We start from the raw sequence: 18,071 nt of genomic DNA, 5'->3' as shown, positions 1-18,071 counted from the left end.
GAAGCTGATTAAATTTGTCTGCTCTCTTCATTAGTTACCAATAGAACCTGGCACGGGGAAAGCTTCACACCCTAAGGGAAAGAGGTGAAGTATGAGAGACAGAGACCTTGACTAGAGCAGGGGCTGGAGTACTAACAGTATTGTTATTCTTTTTTATATAGCCTTCCTGCCACGGATGCTAGGAAAGACAAGTCTCCAGAAAAGTCGACAGTGTCTGGTGAAAAACAGCAGGAAGCTGGACCTTCTTTGTCACAAGAGAACCAATTGTTTGCGGAGTCCTTAGCTTCAGTTATTAAGCAAGCAGTCATACAAGGATTCCAGGAGGTATCTGGCTCTAAAAAAAAGGCCAAGACATCATGCAAGACAGGGGGAGCCTATGTCAGATATATCTGAAGGAGATCTGTCAGATGACTCAGATATCCCGTCGCAAGGAGGGTCAGAGGAAGGAGAAATTGATTCGGAAGAAGAATCCTCATTTGATCTTTCCGTAATTGATCCATTAATAAAAGCGGTGAGGCAAACCTTGACTTTTCCCACAGAATCTGCGAAGATGTCATCAGCGGATAAGCTTTTTCCCTCTTCAAAGAAAAAATCTGTATTTTTTCCGGTACACTCTTCAATAAAGAAGATTATTGCAACGGAATGGAAAAAAACAGAAAAAAGAGCGCAGACAGCAGGAAAATTTAATAAAAAATATCCTTTTGATGAGCAGGAGTCAAAAGCCTGGGATTCCCCTCCAAAGGTGGATGCAGCTGTAGTAAGGCTGGCTAAGAAAACTACTCTTCCAGTGGATGATGCGGCTGTTTTTAGAGAGCCAATGGAGAAGAAAATGGAATTTAACTTAAGAAAAGCATTTGGAGCAGCAGGAGCAGCTTGTAAGCTGGCCGTGGCATTGACGTCAGTGTCTAGAGTGTCTAGAGCATTGAAGGTGTGGCTGTCAGAATTAGGTGAAGCAATTTCATCTAATGTGAAAAGACCAAAGCTCCTGGAAATGTTATTGGATTGTAAAATGGCAACAGAATTCGTCTCAGAAGCTTCAATTGATCTTGTTAATTTTTCAGCTAGATCTATGGCGTTGTCAGTGGCAGCCAGAAGAGCGCTATGGCTGAAGTCTTGGGCAGCCGATACAGCATCTAAGGCTAACTTATGTCAATTACCATTTGAAGAAGAGATGTTGTTTGGGGAGAAGCTGGATGCTATCATCAAGAAAATATCAGGGGGCAAGAGTTTGTTTCTTCCTCAAGAAAACCAGCCCAAGAAGGCTCGTTACGATTCCGGCTATGGTAAAGCTAAGGATAAATCGTTCAGAACTTCCAGACAGTACAAACCCGGTAGGGAATTCTCCAGGCAGTCTTCTTGGAGATCAGGTCGTGCAGGTTCTAGAGGAACATCAAGGAGACCAGAAGTTTTTTCTTCCGCCCCTTCTACCTCCAGTCAACAATGAAGGTGGCAGGGCCCAGAACATTGTCGGAGGCAGATTAGCCGAATTCCCTCATGTCTGGGCCAGGACTATTCAAGACGCATGGGTACAGAAGGTTATAGAATCAGGGGTTGCCCTAGAATTCAAGTCAGTACCCAGAAAAGATTTTTTCGTAGAGTCCGATTTCAAAGAAAAATCAAAGATGAAGATTGTCCAAGAATATCTAAAGCAGTTATTCGACTCAAGGGCAATAGAAACCGTAAATCCTCAGGAAAGATACAAAGGCTTCTATTCAAGACTTTTTCTAGTAAAGAAGGTGTCAGGTGCATGGAGACCGGTACTAGATATGAGAAATCTGAACAAATTCCTGCAAACAAGGAAGTTCAAGATGGAATCCTTAACATCCATTATGCAAGCAGTCTCAGTGGGGGATTGGCTGACAAGCATAGATTTAAAGGATGCTTATTTCCATGTTCCGATTGCTCAAGAACACAGAAAATATCTAAGGTTTTCGGTGGACGATCATCATGTGCAGTTCAGATGCCTACCGTTCGGTCTTTCTCAATCCCCACGAGTGTTTACAAAGATTTTGGTGACGCTCATAGCGGAATTAAGAAAAGAAGGTCTAGCTGTATACCATTATCTGGACGATATCCTGATAGTAACAAATTCAAGCTCAGAAGCCGAGGTTCATACTGCTCGAGTAAAAGACTTTTTGCTAGTCCATGGGTGGATAATAAATCATGAAAAAAGCAATCTGATTTCTACCCAAACCCTACAGTATCTAGGGGCTCTTTTTCAAACAGATCAAAATCTGGTCAGTCTGCCAGTAGAAAGGCAGGACAACATGATCAGGTTAATAAAAGATTTCAGGAGACCGGAAACAGTATCCGTGCAACAATGCCTAAGGGTACTGGGATCCATGTCGGCGACCATTCAAATAGTGAGGTGGGCAAGATGGCATTCAAGGCCCTTACAAAGTTTCCTTCTAAGAAAGGTCAAACAGCCTCACTTACACCTACAGGAAAGAGTAAAAGTACCACAGCCAGTGAAAAGAACCCTAGCCTGGTGGTGCAGTCGGAAAAATCTGGCAAGAGGAATTCCTCTGGAGGAACCAGAATGGGTGGTAGTGACCACCGATGCATCGAGTGTGGGTTGGGGAGCCCACATAGGCGAGATATTTGTACAAGGCACTTGGAAAGGAAAAGACGTGTCTTCAAATATTCTGGAATTAAGAGCCATAAAACAATCCCTTTTTTCTTTTTCTCACCTGTTAAAAGACAAACAGGTAAAGATCATGACCTACAACACAACGGCAGTTGCCTATATAGTGAAACAGGGAGGCACCAAAAGTGTAACTCTGATGGAAGAAGTGAAGCCACTATTCCAGTGGGCAGAAAATTGGTGAGAAGGGTTAACTGCAGTACATCTTCCAGGGAGAGAAAACTGGAAAGCAGACTTCCTCAGCCGGGCAACAATAGACTCGGGAGAGTGGAGTTTACACAAAGACATTTTTGGAGAAATTGTGGAAAAATGGGGGCTACCAGACATAGATGCGATGGCATCCCTACAGAACAGAAAATGTCTTCGATTCTTCTCAAGACTTCCCTGCAAGGAGGCAGTGGCAATAGATGGTTTGAGACAGAATTGGTCAGGAAACTTGATTTATGTCTTTCCACCTTTTCCCTTAATCTGGAGAGTATTGTAGAAAATAAAAAGAGACAGAGCGGAAGCTATCGTAGTAATTCCCTTCTGGCCCAGGAGACCTTGGTTTCCTCTTCTCTGGAAGTTAGCCATAGAGGAACCAATACGGATTCCGAATTTTCCAGGTTGGCTGTCGCAGGGATAAGTTCAGATTCAAGAGGGAAATCATCTGTCCTTGATGGCCTGGCGGTTGAGAGGGAGAGACTTAAGCGTCTCTCTTTGAAGGATGAAGTCGTTGATTTTTTCCTGAAATCAAGAAAAGCTAGCACTTCTAGTCAGTACTACAAAGTGTGGGAAAAATTTGTGGAATTTGTCAAGGAAAAGGATGGTATTCCTTTGTTTCCATCACCCACAATGGTAGTAGAGTTTTTATTCTCAGGATATGAGAAGAAGTTACATGTCAGCACACTGAGAAGCCTAATGTCGGCGATTTCAGCCCTAACTGGGAAAACCTGGGCAGAAGAGCCATTGGTAAAGAGATTCTTTAATGCCATGTTAAGAGTTAGACCAATGAAAAGAAATTGTTTGCCACCATGGGATCTTCCCTTTGTGCTAAAGATCTTAACTGAGGCTCCATTTGAGCCATTAGAAAAGTCATCTGTCTGGAATCTGACATTGAAAGTGGTGTTCTTGGTGGCAATAACATCAGCCTGTAGAGTTGGGGAGATATCAGCCTTGCCAGCGTCTGAACCACATACAGTGATTTTTGAAGATAGAGTGGTACTAAAACCTGCATTCAGATTCCTACCAAAGGTAATCTCGAAGTTCCATATGGATTTGGAGGTAATTCTGCCCTCCTTCTTCCCAAATCCTAGGTCTGCACAAGAGAAAGTGTGGCACACCCTGGATCTAGTAAGGGCTATAAAAATCTATTCGGAAAGAACAAAAGCCTGGAGAAAGTCAGAGCGAATGTTCATAGTTCCTAATGGATACAGGAAAGGTCAAGCCCCATCAAAAAGGACGATTAGTTCCTGGATCGTGGCAGCGATTGCAAAGACATATAATGTGGCAGGTAGGAGAGTTCCTGAAGGGTTAAAGGCTCATTCTACCAGGGCATTGGCAAGTTCCTGGGCGGCACAAGCCAGGGAGTCGCCAGAAAGCATCTGCAAGTCAGCAAGATGGTCGTCACTGAATACATTTGTAAAGCATTACAAATTAGATATCTTGCCTTCCCAAGAAGCTAAATTTGGGAGAAAAGTTTTGCAGTCTGTAGTGTATTCTACTGATTAAAAAGTTCTGTTAAAGCATATTGTGTCCGGCCCTTTGTCTTGAGCTTTGGAATTTCCCATGTGGTGAATGCTGGCCATGGTGACTGGGGAAAACAGGAAATTGTTTATACGTACCGTAATTTCTGTTTCCTGGTCACTTTCATGGCAGCATTCACGCGGGAGTTTCCCACCCTATAGGGGACAGCTTTTATACTAAGACGAAGGGGAGAGGAGGAAGCAGAACTTTGAACTATTAGGGGGAGGTCCTGTCTGCTGGCCAGCAGGGAGAATTAACCCATGTGGTGAATGCTGCCATGAAAGTGACCAGGAAACAGAAATTACGGTACGTATAAACAATTTCCTGTTTTTCTGTTCCCTAATCAATTGCCCTTTATAAACCACGCCCTGAGCCTCGCTCAGGGCGGAGTCATTGAATGTGTGTGAATCTGAATGTGTTTGGTTTTGTTCCTGGATATTCCAAGTTCCTGAATCTTGTTCCTGTGTTTTTGTTCCAGCTTTTCATTGCCTGCCTGGTAAAGACTTTATTTTTGACCTGTTCCTGTTTTGCTTCGGTTCCATTAAATCCTATATATTTCACCATGCCTGCTTCAAGTATTTGTGGCTTTTTCCCTGGGCTTCCACCACAAGTGTGAATTTAACTCCCGTTGCAGCGGTTTCACGCTGTGAACGTAACAGGATCTGTCCGTAATTTGGATCTTCATACCTCCAATAAAGATTATTTATATCTTTGTTTGGATCAAGTACAATGTATTGTTCTATTATTACAGAGAGAAAGAAATTATTTTTAAAAATGTGGATTATTTGGATAAAATTGAGTTGATGGGGGGACAAACTTTCTGTACTTTGGATCTTTCTGGATAACGGGTCCTATATATATATATACATATATATATATATATATATATATATATTATATATATATATATATATATATATATATATATATATATACTGTATCTTCAGACCAGCACTCCCTTTAAAAACTTGGTAATTTTATTGTTGCGTAGTATCAAATACCTGACGTTTCGGTCCACATTTGGACCTTTTTCAAGGATGATACAAAACTTTAAAAATCCACATTAAATAACAATATATATATATAAAATTAAAAGTGAATGACAAGTTAGACTCCTGCAATACGTCACTAACATTCTGAGGATTCTGCAATGTCTCAATGTCTACTACAAAGCAAAGTTACTCACCACAGTTATGCTCATCAGATCCATTATTGCAGTCTTGGATCCCATCACACTCAGGATTGGATTTGCTTATGCAGACTCTGTTGGAGCATTTATAGGTGGAGGCAGAGCACGGAACTATGAAAACACAAGTAAATTAATGTTAAGTTCAAATAAATATCATTGTGGGGAATATTTATCAAATGTTAAAAAATGAGTTTACCACAGTTCACCAGAATGAAATTCCACAGAATTTGTAGAGAATTATTATGGGCGTATTTATAGTAAACTTTCACTTTAATATTCAAAAATGTGGCCTGTAAAATCCCAAGTCAAGAGAAAGCTGTGAAAATTCCATGTGTGTATGTTAGCATGTGTGTTTACCACCAAATGTAGTCCTCCAGCTATAAAGGGGTATTATCTTGCACCCTGCTTCCACCTAGCAAACTATATTGCTTGGCTCTAGTGGCTTAATTGAAAGTGCTGGTTCCCCCCCACATAAAAATCTTTGGCACGCACAGTCTGCTGATATTAACCCTAACCTCCCACAGGAACTAGTTTGTGGCTCGGTTGGAAACTAGTGGTTTAAGGTAGGAGAGGGGCTCGGGAGGGGAGACTACTACTACAGACCCCTATAATTCGGGCATCCTGCCCCCAGATCCCTTCATGACTGCAGGGTCTCCTGTATTGTAGTTAAGCCACTACTGGGCTTGTGGGTGCAATTGTGTGGGGGTAATGGGCAAATTACAGGACTATACTGCATGTCCCTTCACAGCTGGTGGGTCTCCTATTCTCCACGTTCTGCAGTATACACCTATGTAAATTGTATTCTGCCTATTTCTAATTGAACAAATAATATTTTCCTTATTTTTGCTATTTTAAGTAATGTGTCACACCTCTGTAACAGACTTATATGTGGTCTGTTAATTTGTTTTACTTCCTGTCCTGGCCAGTGTAATGCATTAACTTATATCAATGTTGTATGCAATCACTTGACGTTTATGGGTACAGTAGACATATGTACTTTTACAGAGTTACATGGGAGCCACGTGTATTAAATTACATCTAAACATTAAAATAGGCAAAAATTATTTACAGTATATAGAGACCGACATTCATTGAAAGAGGTTTAGAATCAATTATTTAGAATGCTTGGGACCTGGGGGTTTCTGGATAAGAGATCTTTCCAGAATTTTTGTCAACATACTTTGCTAAAAATCATTTAAACATTAAATAAACCCAATAGAGATTGTTTTGCCACCAGGATGGATTCCTGCAGCTTAGTATCAAGTGCAATGTACTTTTTATTATTCAATTTTGTACTTTCAAAATGTAAGACAATTAAGTTGTCTTGAAACATCTGTATAATTTTTACTCCCCTTTTCATTTAATGATCTAGTAAGTTACAATTCCAGTTAATGAAAAGGTTATTTATTCATCAGTCTGACAGATTAATGAGAATGTTTTATGTAAATGTAAATACTTTCCATAACTTTTTCACCAATATGGTTTCTATGTCTTAATTATATTTATATAGAACCTATTTGATATAAACAGTATCGAACCATATGTATGGTTAACGGTGCATAAGTTTAGATTTTTCTATACTTTTTTTATATTAATGCCAGACTTAAATCCTTATTAGTACTTTTCAAATGCCATACCTTTTCTGGGTCTATGTTTGGAGATATATAGGGGTTTGCGACATGTGCAAATGCGTGCTTTAAACAAATTTTACATAAATATGTCAGTAAGAGATACATACAGAGGTACATCCAGATTGTTTTTGAATTGTTGCTCATATATCCATGTGTTCTGGAGCTGTCCAACTATTCAGTGCTTTTGGAGAGATGTTGTACACCATGGGGCCTATTTATAATGCTGTGTAAAAAGTGGAATGAAGCATTGTTGCCCAAAGCAACCAATCAGCAATTAGATTTCAATAGTTAGAAAATAGAAGCAAAGATCTGATTGGTTGCTTTGAGCAACAACCTTGGACTCCACGCCAAACTCTGCTTTCTTCAACCTCTCTACTATGTCAAAAAGGCTATTTTACTCCATTGAAAATACACAGCTCCTCTTTTCTTTCTAGAGAAACAATAGCCTTCCAAACCAAAAGCATAATTATCTGGCAGGATGCTGCCCCAAAATGTTTGAGACTGCCTGGGGCCCTTGGTTAGCCTCCCATGAGGTACCCCAACTGTATAACTTTGGTTATATGACTCACCGGCTCCAGTGACTACCTTTCTTCTCACACTACTCCAGGAGAGCCCATAATTTACTAATACAGGGTCTACGCTATGTAATGTTGTCCTATTATGATCTACATCCATAAAACATTGGTTCATGGAAAATATTACTTTAATATTGATTTATGAGAAAAAGAATATTGCTATATTTAACAAATAACTATTTCTTATGTAACCCTAATGTAATAAATATCTGAACAAAAAGCATGAAATAGGAGGGTGGTTTATATGAGCTGTTTATTGGCAGTGTCTTGAGATCTACTGGTAGATCCAGATCTACCTTTTGGGCACCCCTGCTCTACTCTATTTTTCCCTTCTGCTTTCTCTCTTCATTCTTTACTTTTTTTTGTAAAATGCAAAAGTTAAAAAAAAAAAAAAAATTTGTGCCTTACTATGGAAAACAATTTCTTATTTCTCGGGAAGAAACTATACACATTGCTTGGCAAATTTTAACTATGCATTTCCATGGTAAATGGCAATCACATACACCGGAGTGTTTGGTAATATTTTCATCGGCCTTGTATATCTGCAAGAGTAAACTAGGAGATGATTTTGCCTTACCTGGTCTTTGTGTGGATCTGGCAGGTTCTGTAATTCTTAATGCTGTTGTGCTGGTCTTGGCAGTAGTTGTCCTTTTGCTAGTATATTTTGTAGTGGACTTGGGTGTGCTCCTTGTGCTTTTGGTGTGAGACAAAGTGGGCCTTGATAAAGTTGTTGTTCTGTGACCAATGGAGGTTGCTGGCTGAAAAGTAGATGGTCTTATTGTAGTAATAGGTAGGGATGATGATCTAGGAAGGTTCATTCCACTGTCTGTTGTCCTCAAGACAGGAGCTACGGTGTCCAAAATCCAGTCCTTAAGTTTAGTGACTCGGCTATAGACTCCAGGTTTCTTTGCCTGAGCACATCCAATACCCCAGCTTACAATTCCTGCCAGAAAGAATATGCCTGGACTTTCCTCACATGCCAAAGGACCACCAGAGTCACCCTTTAAAAAGATGAACATATGAAGGAATATATAAAAATCATAAGACAGAACCAAACTAATTGAGAATTACATACAATGACACTTATATCCGGCATTCTTTGGTTCTTTGTGAAGGGGCCCTAGTGCCAATTGTGGTTTTGACCCCAGCCATTCTCCCTGCATTTGAGTATCTCTCACCTGACAAGAATCCACTTTTCCATCTAGAAACCCTGCACAAATCATCCGCTCCGTAATGGAAAAGTTGTAAAGGACGCTGCATATTTTCTGGTCAATTATCCCTACAGAGGCCTTCTGTAGGACCTCAGGTTTGGACACTGAGCAAGAAAAAAAAAATCTGATTAGCAGTTTAACAAAAAGTAATATGTGAAAATACAGATAGGATGTGCTGTAACTCGACACACAGCATGCCATTTGCAGTAGAAGTCTGAATGCACACATATGGTCATCTGTTGGTCTGGTTTTCTTTATGGCTTGTTATCTATGGCACAGAGTTTCATCAGCCAAACTGCTTAGCCAGGGTATCCGCATACTCACTAAGAAGCATACAGTTTTGTTAAGAACAGTTGTTTTGTTGTATAAATATTTATTTGTATGCCCAGCAAAAAGAGCCTCTTGCTTAATAATTGGCCTGTGTCAATTATTAAGATGATTCAAGAGCTTAGAGTAAGAAATGTTACAACAACCCAGGGTAAGATGCTCCACTGTTTTTTCAAATAAATAATGCCTTGCAGCCTTCCATTCAAAGACGTATGGCCATTGGAGGCCATTATTCTGTTACTGTTGTAAGTGGCTTACCTGTTAGGCTTAAGTGGCATATACGGGACTGCAGATGTCATAGGAACCATTTTAGTTTAAAGCATTAAAGGGATTTTTGTCCTGATTTGTATGATGCAGTTTTTATTTCTAAATAACACTGTTCAGACTGCAAATAATTCACTCTACGATATAAAATTTAATTCCTGAACCAGCAAGTATATTTTTTTATTAGTAATATTGGAGTGTAGGCAGCAATCTGAGGTCATTTTTCCTGGTCATATGCTTTCAGAAAGAGCCAGCATTTTGGATGGAACTGCTCTCTGGCAGGCTGTTGTTTCTCCTACTCAATGTAACTTCATGTGTTGCAGTGGGACCTGGATTTTACTATTGAGTGATGTTCTTAGATGTACCAGTTTTATGTCTAGCCCCATGTCAGATTTCAAAATTAAATATAAAACAAATCGGTTTGCTCTTTTGAGAAATGGATTTTAGTGAATTCTGCTGGAGCAGCACTATTAACTGGTGCTCTTTTCCCATGACAGTATCCCTTTAAGGTAAGTTTTTAGTAACACAATTCCTCTCAAAATTATGCTTAGTACATTACTGTGATAAGAATGTCTTATCTTAAAAATGCATTGCATTTAGTCTGTTGTGCCCATATGGAATTTAAATAGTACCAATGATTTTAACAAAATTGTTTTTGGACACAGAAGTTTTTATGAATAAACATAAAAATATGTGATTTCTACTTTGGCCATTCAGCCACAACAATGACAAACTATTTTAGCTCTTTTAGACTTGTGCAAATAACTGTTTTCCAGCTTATCCCACATACATGGTATTCCTACCATTGCCTTCTTTTATGTTTCCCCATCCAGATATCATGCACTTCCAACCAGCTGGAAACTTCTGCAGGGCAGAGGGAAGGCAAACAGGCTGAACATACTTATTGAAGGTTAATGAGCTAGCCAATTCCAACACAGCCACATCGAAGTCCAAGGTCAATGAATTGAAGTGAGGATGTTGGATTACCCTCTTCAAATTGATCTTCACAGCTATCGTGTCAACTCCACTTAGTGCGGTGGATCCCATGTGAGCTGTGACTTGGTCTACTTTAGTTCTGGAGATACATAAGTGTTAAATGATTTCTCAATCACAAGATAAATTACAAGCTAATAGCAAAAGAACTACAACATAAAATACATTTAATTATCCTGTCCAGATTAGGAAGAAACACAGGATTACGTTTTAAAATAACTGAAAATTTAATAAGATATAAACAATACAGGTTTCTCTAAAACAGTGATTCACAACCAGTGGCTTGTGAGAAACATGTTGCTCACCAAGTCCTTTGATGTTGCTCCGAGTGGCCTCAAAGCAGGTATTCAGTTTCAAATTTCTGATTTGGAGGCAGAAAGACCATGTTTACTGCCAACAGAACCAGCTGTAGTCTGCCAGTTCACAGAGAGGCTACCAAATAACAATTTACAGCATTGCTCACCACATTCTTCTCTTGCTCCCCAACTTTTTATGATTAAATGTGACTCACGGGTAAAAAAGTTTGGGGACCCTGCTCTAAAAGATTGGCTTGTGTTTGGACAGTTTAAGGTATTTATCATAAAATCTGTGGTATAATCCCATGCACATAACTGATATTTAGTTAATCACACAACAGTTTAAAAGTTACTCACTGGTTAAAGCAGTGAGCAGCAGACACTAGCCACCGATCCCCAATTATTGTGGCCCCACAAAAATGCCGCGAACCTTCTTTTAGGCTGGCTTGCCATGGAATCTCTCCTCTGACAGCATCTAGTCCCCCCACTATTTTGTTGGGTTTTGTAAGGCCAGGACGGCTGCCACATTCTGCAAAGTAAAAACAAAAAAAACCATGAGAGAATGAAGGGTTAACACCAAATAAAGTTAAATAATACTAGTTAATGTTACTTTACATGTTTAATTGATTACCTTCAACAATTCAACAAATGCCTGCATATTTAAACATATATAACTGCTACAACAATGGCTACTGCTTGGTGAAACCTTCTGAGGGTTCCTCTTAAAGCAGTGAAGCTATAATGTACCTACCATCACTGCCTCATTTTACACCATAACATTTTAAAATATGTCTTACCATTTTGGTGTTTGTTTGTCAAAGTGTCATATGTAAGATACAGCACAATCTAGATAAATTGCAAAAGAAGCAGCTTAAAAATACACAAAGAATTCTAATTTTATCTCTGTTGTTTTTCTGCTTTTTTTGGGGGGGGGGCTTTTTACAGCCTTTACTAAATTGCTCAAAACAAAACAAAAAGTATTTGTACTACAGATATAGACAATATAGCATGGCCAACAAAAATACCACGTTTCAAATAATTTTAAAATCATCCATCTCAGAGGTTGTGAATGTAAAACATGGTTGCTAAACACTTACCTATTGAATAAAAACCCTAATGGGTTCATACCCTTGAGTACTCTTCCTGTACCTAATACTTGTGCTGGGCTACTTAATAGTTGCCAACCCCAAGGTATTAGGGATTCTTAAAGGAAAACTATACCCCCAAAATGAATACTTAAGCAACAGATAGTTTATATCAAATTGAATGACATATTAAAGAATCTTACCAAACTGGAATGTATATTTACATAAATATTGCCCTTTTACATCTCTTGCCTTGAGCTACCATTTTGTGACTCTATCTGTGCTGCCTCAGAGATCACCTGACCAGAAATACTACAACACTAACTGTAACAGGAAGAAGTGAGGAAGCAAAAGGCAGAACTCTGTCTGTTAATTGGCTCATGTGACCTTACATGTGGTTTGTATGTGTGCACAGTGAATCTTACGATCTCAGGGGGTGGCCCTTATTTTTTAAAATGGCAATTTTCTATTTATGATTACCCAATGGCACATACTACTAAAAAAGTATATTATTATGATAATGGTTCATTTACACATGAGCTGTTTTACTCAGTATCTTTTAATAGAGACCTACATTGTTTGGGGGGGTATAGTTTTCCTTTAATTATCCCACAGGTATGAAGCCACACACAAACAGGGGTAAAGAGTCAGTTAAAATAAAATTGGGGTTGGTCCTGACCCCCAACCCATTATCAAACAAGGGCATCTAAACTTTGCCTTTGCAGGGTAATTCATTAACTGTTGGCTGACAAAATAGCTTTTTAGTAGTTCATTGTAGGACCACTGGCCCATCTGCTTAGGGGTATATGGGGTCCCAAGTAAGGATGGATCATGTATTTAGCTAGTTTAGGGGATGGAGTCATAGGTAGGGAACAAAAAGGTTGTCATATGACGAAATATAGGAATTTTTTTATACTTTATTTGAAGCTATCGTTTCTTCACCAAGTTCAAGGAGTTTGTGGTTAAATATAGAGATAGGAGAATACAGTTAGATTTTATTTTACCATATCATTAATATAGATGGGGAGACAACTATTTACTCTATTCTCCCAAAAACCAGGTACCAGGGGATGAGGTAGTCAGTGAATGACCCCTCATGTTCACAGACTTAAAGGAGAAGGAAACCCCCTGGGCGCAAAACCCCTCCCCCCTCCCCTGTGTTTCCCCCCTGGCCTACCTGTCCCCCTGGGCAAATGCCCCTAACTTGTTACTCACCCCTCTGCGCAGGTCCTGTCCACGGAGTTCACAGTCACCATCTTCTCCCCCGCGCGTCTTCTTCCTGCTTTGACCGGCGTCTTCTTGCGCATGCGCAGTAGGAACAGTTACCGGTACGGATCTACTGCGCATGCGCCGAATGTCACAAAGTTTTCCGATTTCACTTAGTGACATTTGGCGCATGTTCCTACTGCGCATGCGCCAGAAGACGCTGGTCAAAGCAGGAAGAAGACGCGCGTGGGAGAAGATGCCGACTGTGAACTCCGTGGACAGGACCTGCGCAGAGGGGTGAGTAACAAGTTAGGGGCATTTGCCTAGGGGGACAGGTAGGCCAGGGGGGAGGAGGGAGGGGGGGCAACACAGGGGAGGGGGGGAGGGGTTTTGCGCCCAGGGGGTTTCCTTCTCCTTTAAGATAACAATTAGGGCTCACTTCTTTTTTTAGGTATTTAATTAAACTCAACAGACATTGGGTAGAGGTGAAAAAATGTTTACTACCCACTAAAAAAATGGTTGTTTAAAGAGAATGATTCTCCCTTCCATTTTATTCTCAACAAATATCATTGAAAGGGTTGTGTGGAAGTGACTGATTAAAAGTACTGCTTAGTCTTCGTTTTGGAATATTAAAGTTTGTGTGGTAAATGTAAAAACCTGCCCTCAATCAATGTTCTCTCTGAGCTGTGCACTCATGTGTGTGCACACAAAGTTTGAGGCCAGCCCAAACAACAAATTGTGGTGTGCACAAAGAATTTTGTGTGAAAATACAACATTTTATATCCATTCTGACCTGAGTACATTTATTAAAAATGCACACACCCGTTTAAAATGTGTGAACAAAATTTTTTTTGCACACATAGCCAAGACGGAGGGAACACTGCCTGTAATAAATACTGATATTACACAGAGAATCTGCTAAAGCTCAGTTTAATAATCCTGCAAGTGCAATAAGTGCCAAACAAAATACAGCAGCAATGTATTGCAGAATTTTAATGTAAAAGGAAGAGTACTCGCCCCTTTCTCAAGCATGCTTGCGAAAGGGGCGTGGCCCGAAACGTTGCAACGGACTTACGCATTAAAAATTTGTGCATGGTTTAACCAGCAACAAGATTCTTGTGTGCCAGCGTGTTTCTATTCTTGCAGAACTTTAGCCCACATTACATTGCAGTCTACTAAACAGACCCCTATACATATATAACAAAAATAATTAAACACCATGCAATTTTGCAATTATAAATATGCAGAAGCACATGTATGAATATAAACAAGATATATACAGTTTTATTAACAAGGTAGTGATAGACAACCAAGGATCAGGTAGTGCAACATGTAAAGTCTTTTCAAATAGATACAATACAAGACTAATTCAAAATGAACATTCTATACAAAACTGTGCATTTAGGGAAATATTTAAAAAGGTGTGGAAAATATTTTATGTCAAAAGTTGGTGTAAAATAAACCGTGTATTTATAAAAGCTCCATTCTTGTCCTTACATGTTAATTAATGGCCTGCATAAGAACGACACAAATAATCCGCTTTAGACTTACCACTAACCCGCTGAAGTCATAAGGACCAATTCAAATGGAAAATAATTTTTATATTTATAAACGTGATTTTATAAATGTGCCCCTATAATTGAAACGTTAATATAAATTGTATGAGTATTTGTGCAGTTGTGCTTCTGAATACGGTTTGCCACCAATATTGTATAAATACTTTTCTCAAGCAAGTATGTGTAGGATAAAAGTAATTTTATGTAAGCGCAGATTGCACTAGAAGTATCAGTGGATCTTATTTTTAATAAATAACACCATTATAATTGGTTGGTTTGCATTGTAAAGATGGTTACAGTTTTGGGCACCATTTGCAAAAAATATACAGTATTAGAAAAATTTTAAAGATTTAAAAAATGGCAGTCATACTAATTACAAGATTGGATGATTATTGTAATTTACAAAGAAAGGCTTGACAAATGACTGTATTCTCACTTTAAAATGTGTGCCTTAAACTGGATATAATATAAAATGTCTATTTGTTGCACGGGACAAGACGACACCATTGAAGTTTCTTCTGCAGTATGGGGAAAATAATTTGTTTAAACTAAGGTGGTAACAGCTGATTCACCTTTTATGTTCAAAAGTGATTGAAATGGGAAAAAGGGACTTATTTATTAACACAGTATCATTGTAAAGCTGCCCATACTGGCAACCTAAGCATTGGGTCTAATCAGGTTGATTGAAATTTTTGAAGTTATGGCCAAAAATCAGATAACATGAATGGCCAATGAAGAGCTACTTGGCTTAATATATTTTCTGCACTGCCTATTTCACATTTGAGCAGACACTGATTAAATATCCGTCGAAAAGCTTATTGTTTTTGGTCCCATACAGATGTCAATATGTCAGCCAGTTCAAAAGAACGCAATTTGGAATCCACCATGCTTAAAACTTTGTCCAATGAATTCAGTCTGTCCAAAGCATTCAGCAAACAGATGCGAGGGAAAGAAGACATTTGCCAATTCAACCTCACAACGAAAAAACCCATCCTTACCCCAAAATTACATGGTTACAATAAGTAGTGGTAATAGTTGATCCACAGCATAATGTTTTGCTATTTAGGAAGAGGGGATCATTTCCCCCAGCCACCCTATTTGAAGTTGAATTAGCATAAATAACCTCCCATTAGAGTTGTGAGTACATTCGAATTTGTTAGAGAAAAAAAAATTCACATAAATTCGAAATTTGATAAATAACCCCCCAAGTGTTTGTTTACCTTAATCTGGATCAATTTGTAAAGTGTTCTGCAAATAATGAACATAAAGGACTTAGGGCCTGTATACGTTGTAATGAACAGGATCCTCATTACTTCCTGATAGTTATTATATGTAACTATATGTTATATGAAAGCAATATTCTATTGAACATGATGGTGCTTTATATATGCTTGTGAGTGTCAGCCATATAACAATTCTGATCTAGTGACTGAGACAGCTCTGTAAACTTTTAGAGAATGGTCTCATCTGAGAATGACAGGCTTAATATAACAGTGAAGTCTATATTAAGCCTGTTCAGTAATTAAACATTAACTAAATTAAAAATCGAATTTTTTTTTTACAGCATATAAGGCTGTGTTTCTTGGCTGACTTTGTTATGCAGTATTGCCAGGTATTTCTGAGATTGCTTTGAAGTGTGAGAATGTTTAGTGATGACTATTTTGATGGGGGATACTTTCATTTTATAACTGAAAAGAACATATTATATGAGGCTAACATCCACAGTATAAAAAAGGGTTCTCTTGAATTAAAATGTTATTGTGCTGTTTGAGACCTTTCAGTGTATGCAATTGCCCTCTGTCTCTTGAATGAAACAGCAACATAGCTATCAATTTTACATGGCTGGTGGCCAGAGGGTACAATTCACCTCATCCCTTGGTTAACATATTGCCAACAGTGTTTTAACGTTAGTGTACAAAGAATTAGGTTACTGCTGCCAAACACAAGACAACGTGTTGCACATCAGCCATTGGTCAACTATAACTCACAGCAAGTGTAGCCAGCTATCCCTCATCTAGATCAGTCTTCACTTCCTTCTGGCCACTATACCTTGAGGCTTTTGTGTAGGTTTAGATGGTAAAGTGCTGATCACCGGTTTGGCTCTGGTAGTTGAATGCTTGGTGAATGGTCGGGCAGTGGTGGCTTTTGCGTTAGTTGTTTTCTTTCCACCAGTGGTGGTGGTGGTGGTGGTAGTCGTAGTGCTTGGTAAACTTGTTTGTGGATCTAGAGCAACAGATGAGGAAATGATATCCATAATCCAGTTTCTGATCTTGCTTACTCTCACGTAAACACCAGGCCTCCTGGCTTCTGCACAGCCTACACCCCAGCTCACTATTCCTGCCAAAAAAAACTTTCCTGATGGCTCCTCACACACCAGTGGACCACCAGAATCACCCTGTAAGAAAAAGCAAAAGATTATAATATCTTTTCATATGCATCTGTTTTAATATGTGTGTTTCTCTGTACTAGCTAATTAAGAAATCAAAATCAGAAACAAAAGTAATTCTTAGGAAACAGGAGGCAGATATTCTTCTACTCCTGGAGACACTTTGATAGGCCAAATGGTCCAGGCGTTGAAAAGAAGGTGGTTAAGTCATACTCTTCATGCAGAATATTCTCCGTACTCCCGGGGGGTGGCCATCCTCATCAGGAAAACAGTTAGAGTTAACATTGAAACTGTGGTGTCTGATAGAAATGGGAGGTTCATTATTCTCAAATTAACTACTGTACAACAGACCCTGTTATGGGTTAAAATGTACTCCCCCCCCCCACCCGGAGAGATATCTCTTTTGCAGGACATACTACTGAAGATAGCAGACTTAGGGGACCATCCCAACCTTTGGATGGGGGACTTTAATGCGGTTCCGGACCCAGAGATGGATAGGCTCAGGCCACTCGGTGGAGTCTGGGGCTCTGGGGGACTGGCTTAATGCCACAAATTTTACGGATGTGTGGAGATGGGCTTATCCAGCAGAGAAGCAATATTTGTGTTATACCACGTCCACCTCAGTGCTGTCCAGAATAGATTTGGCTGTAGCATCTCCTCAAGCTCTTTCTAAAATACATTCCATCTCCTTCATCCCAAGAATTTGCTCTGACCATGCTCCCCTTCAGGTAGAATTGCAGCTGGGAGGGAGGGGTAGACTGCAGCAATGGAGACTGCCTCCAAAGTGGATTAGTCATGAGCAGGTTAAGGACGCCTTCGAAATACAGTTTAAAGAGTATTGGACACTTAATCAGGGTTCCACCCAAGACCAAGTAGTTTGGGACGCAGGCAAGGCATTTGTGAGAGGGGCCTATGTCTCGCTAATTAAGGCAGCTAGAGTTAAACAGGATGCTGCACTGGAGTCTCTTCAAGGGAAGCTGGGA

The 18,071-nt window shown here is 39.4% G+C and overlaps 1 protein-coding gene across 1 annotated transcript in view; it reads right to left on the bottom strand.

Moving 5' to 3' along the window:
- tmprss9.L (transmembrane serine protease 9 L homeolog) overlaps window positions 1-18,071 on the bottom strand; it is a 91,704-nt gene that overhangs the window by 35,393 nt on the left and 38,240 nt on the right. The window contains exons 11-16 of the mRNA XM_018253950.2: window positions 16,752-17,097; window positions 11,213-11,384; window positions 10,370-10,641; window positions 8,943-9,079; window positions 8,342-8,765; window positions 5,556-5,669 (exon numbers count right to left, since the gene is read on the bottom strand). Of these exons, the coding sequence (XP_018109439.1) occupies window positions 5,556-5,669; window positions 8,342-8,765; window positions 8,943-9,079; window positions 10,370-10,641; window positions 11,213-11,384; window positions 16,752-17,097 (1,465 nt within the window). The remainder of the gene's footprint in view (window positions 1-5,555; window positions 5,670-8,341; window positions 8,766-8,942; window positions 9,080-10,369; window positions 10,642-11,212; window positions 11,385-16,751; window positions 17,098-18,071) is intronic.

The sequence above is a fragment of the Xenopus laevis genome, chromosome 1L, assembly GCF_017654675.1.
Source record: "Xenopus laevis strain J_2021 chromosome 1L, Xenopus_laevis_v10.1, whole genome shotgun sequence".
Taxonomy (NCBI): Eukaryota; Metazoa; Chordata; class Amphibia; order Anura; family Pipidae; genus Xenopus; species Xenopus laevis.
Note: the sequence above shows the minus strand (reverse complement) of the source record. Positions and strands in the feature narration are given on the sequence as shown.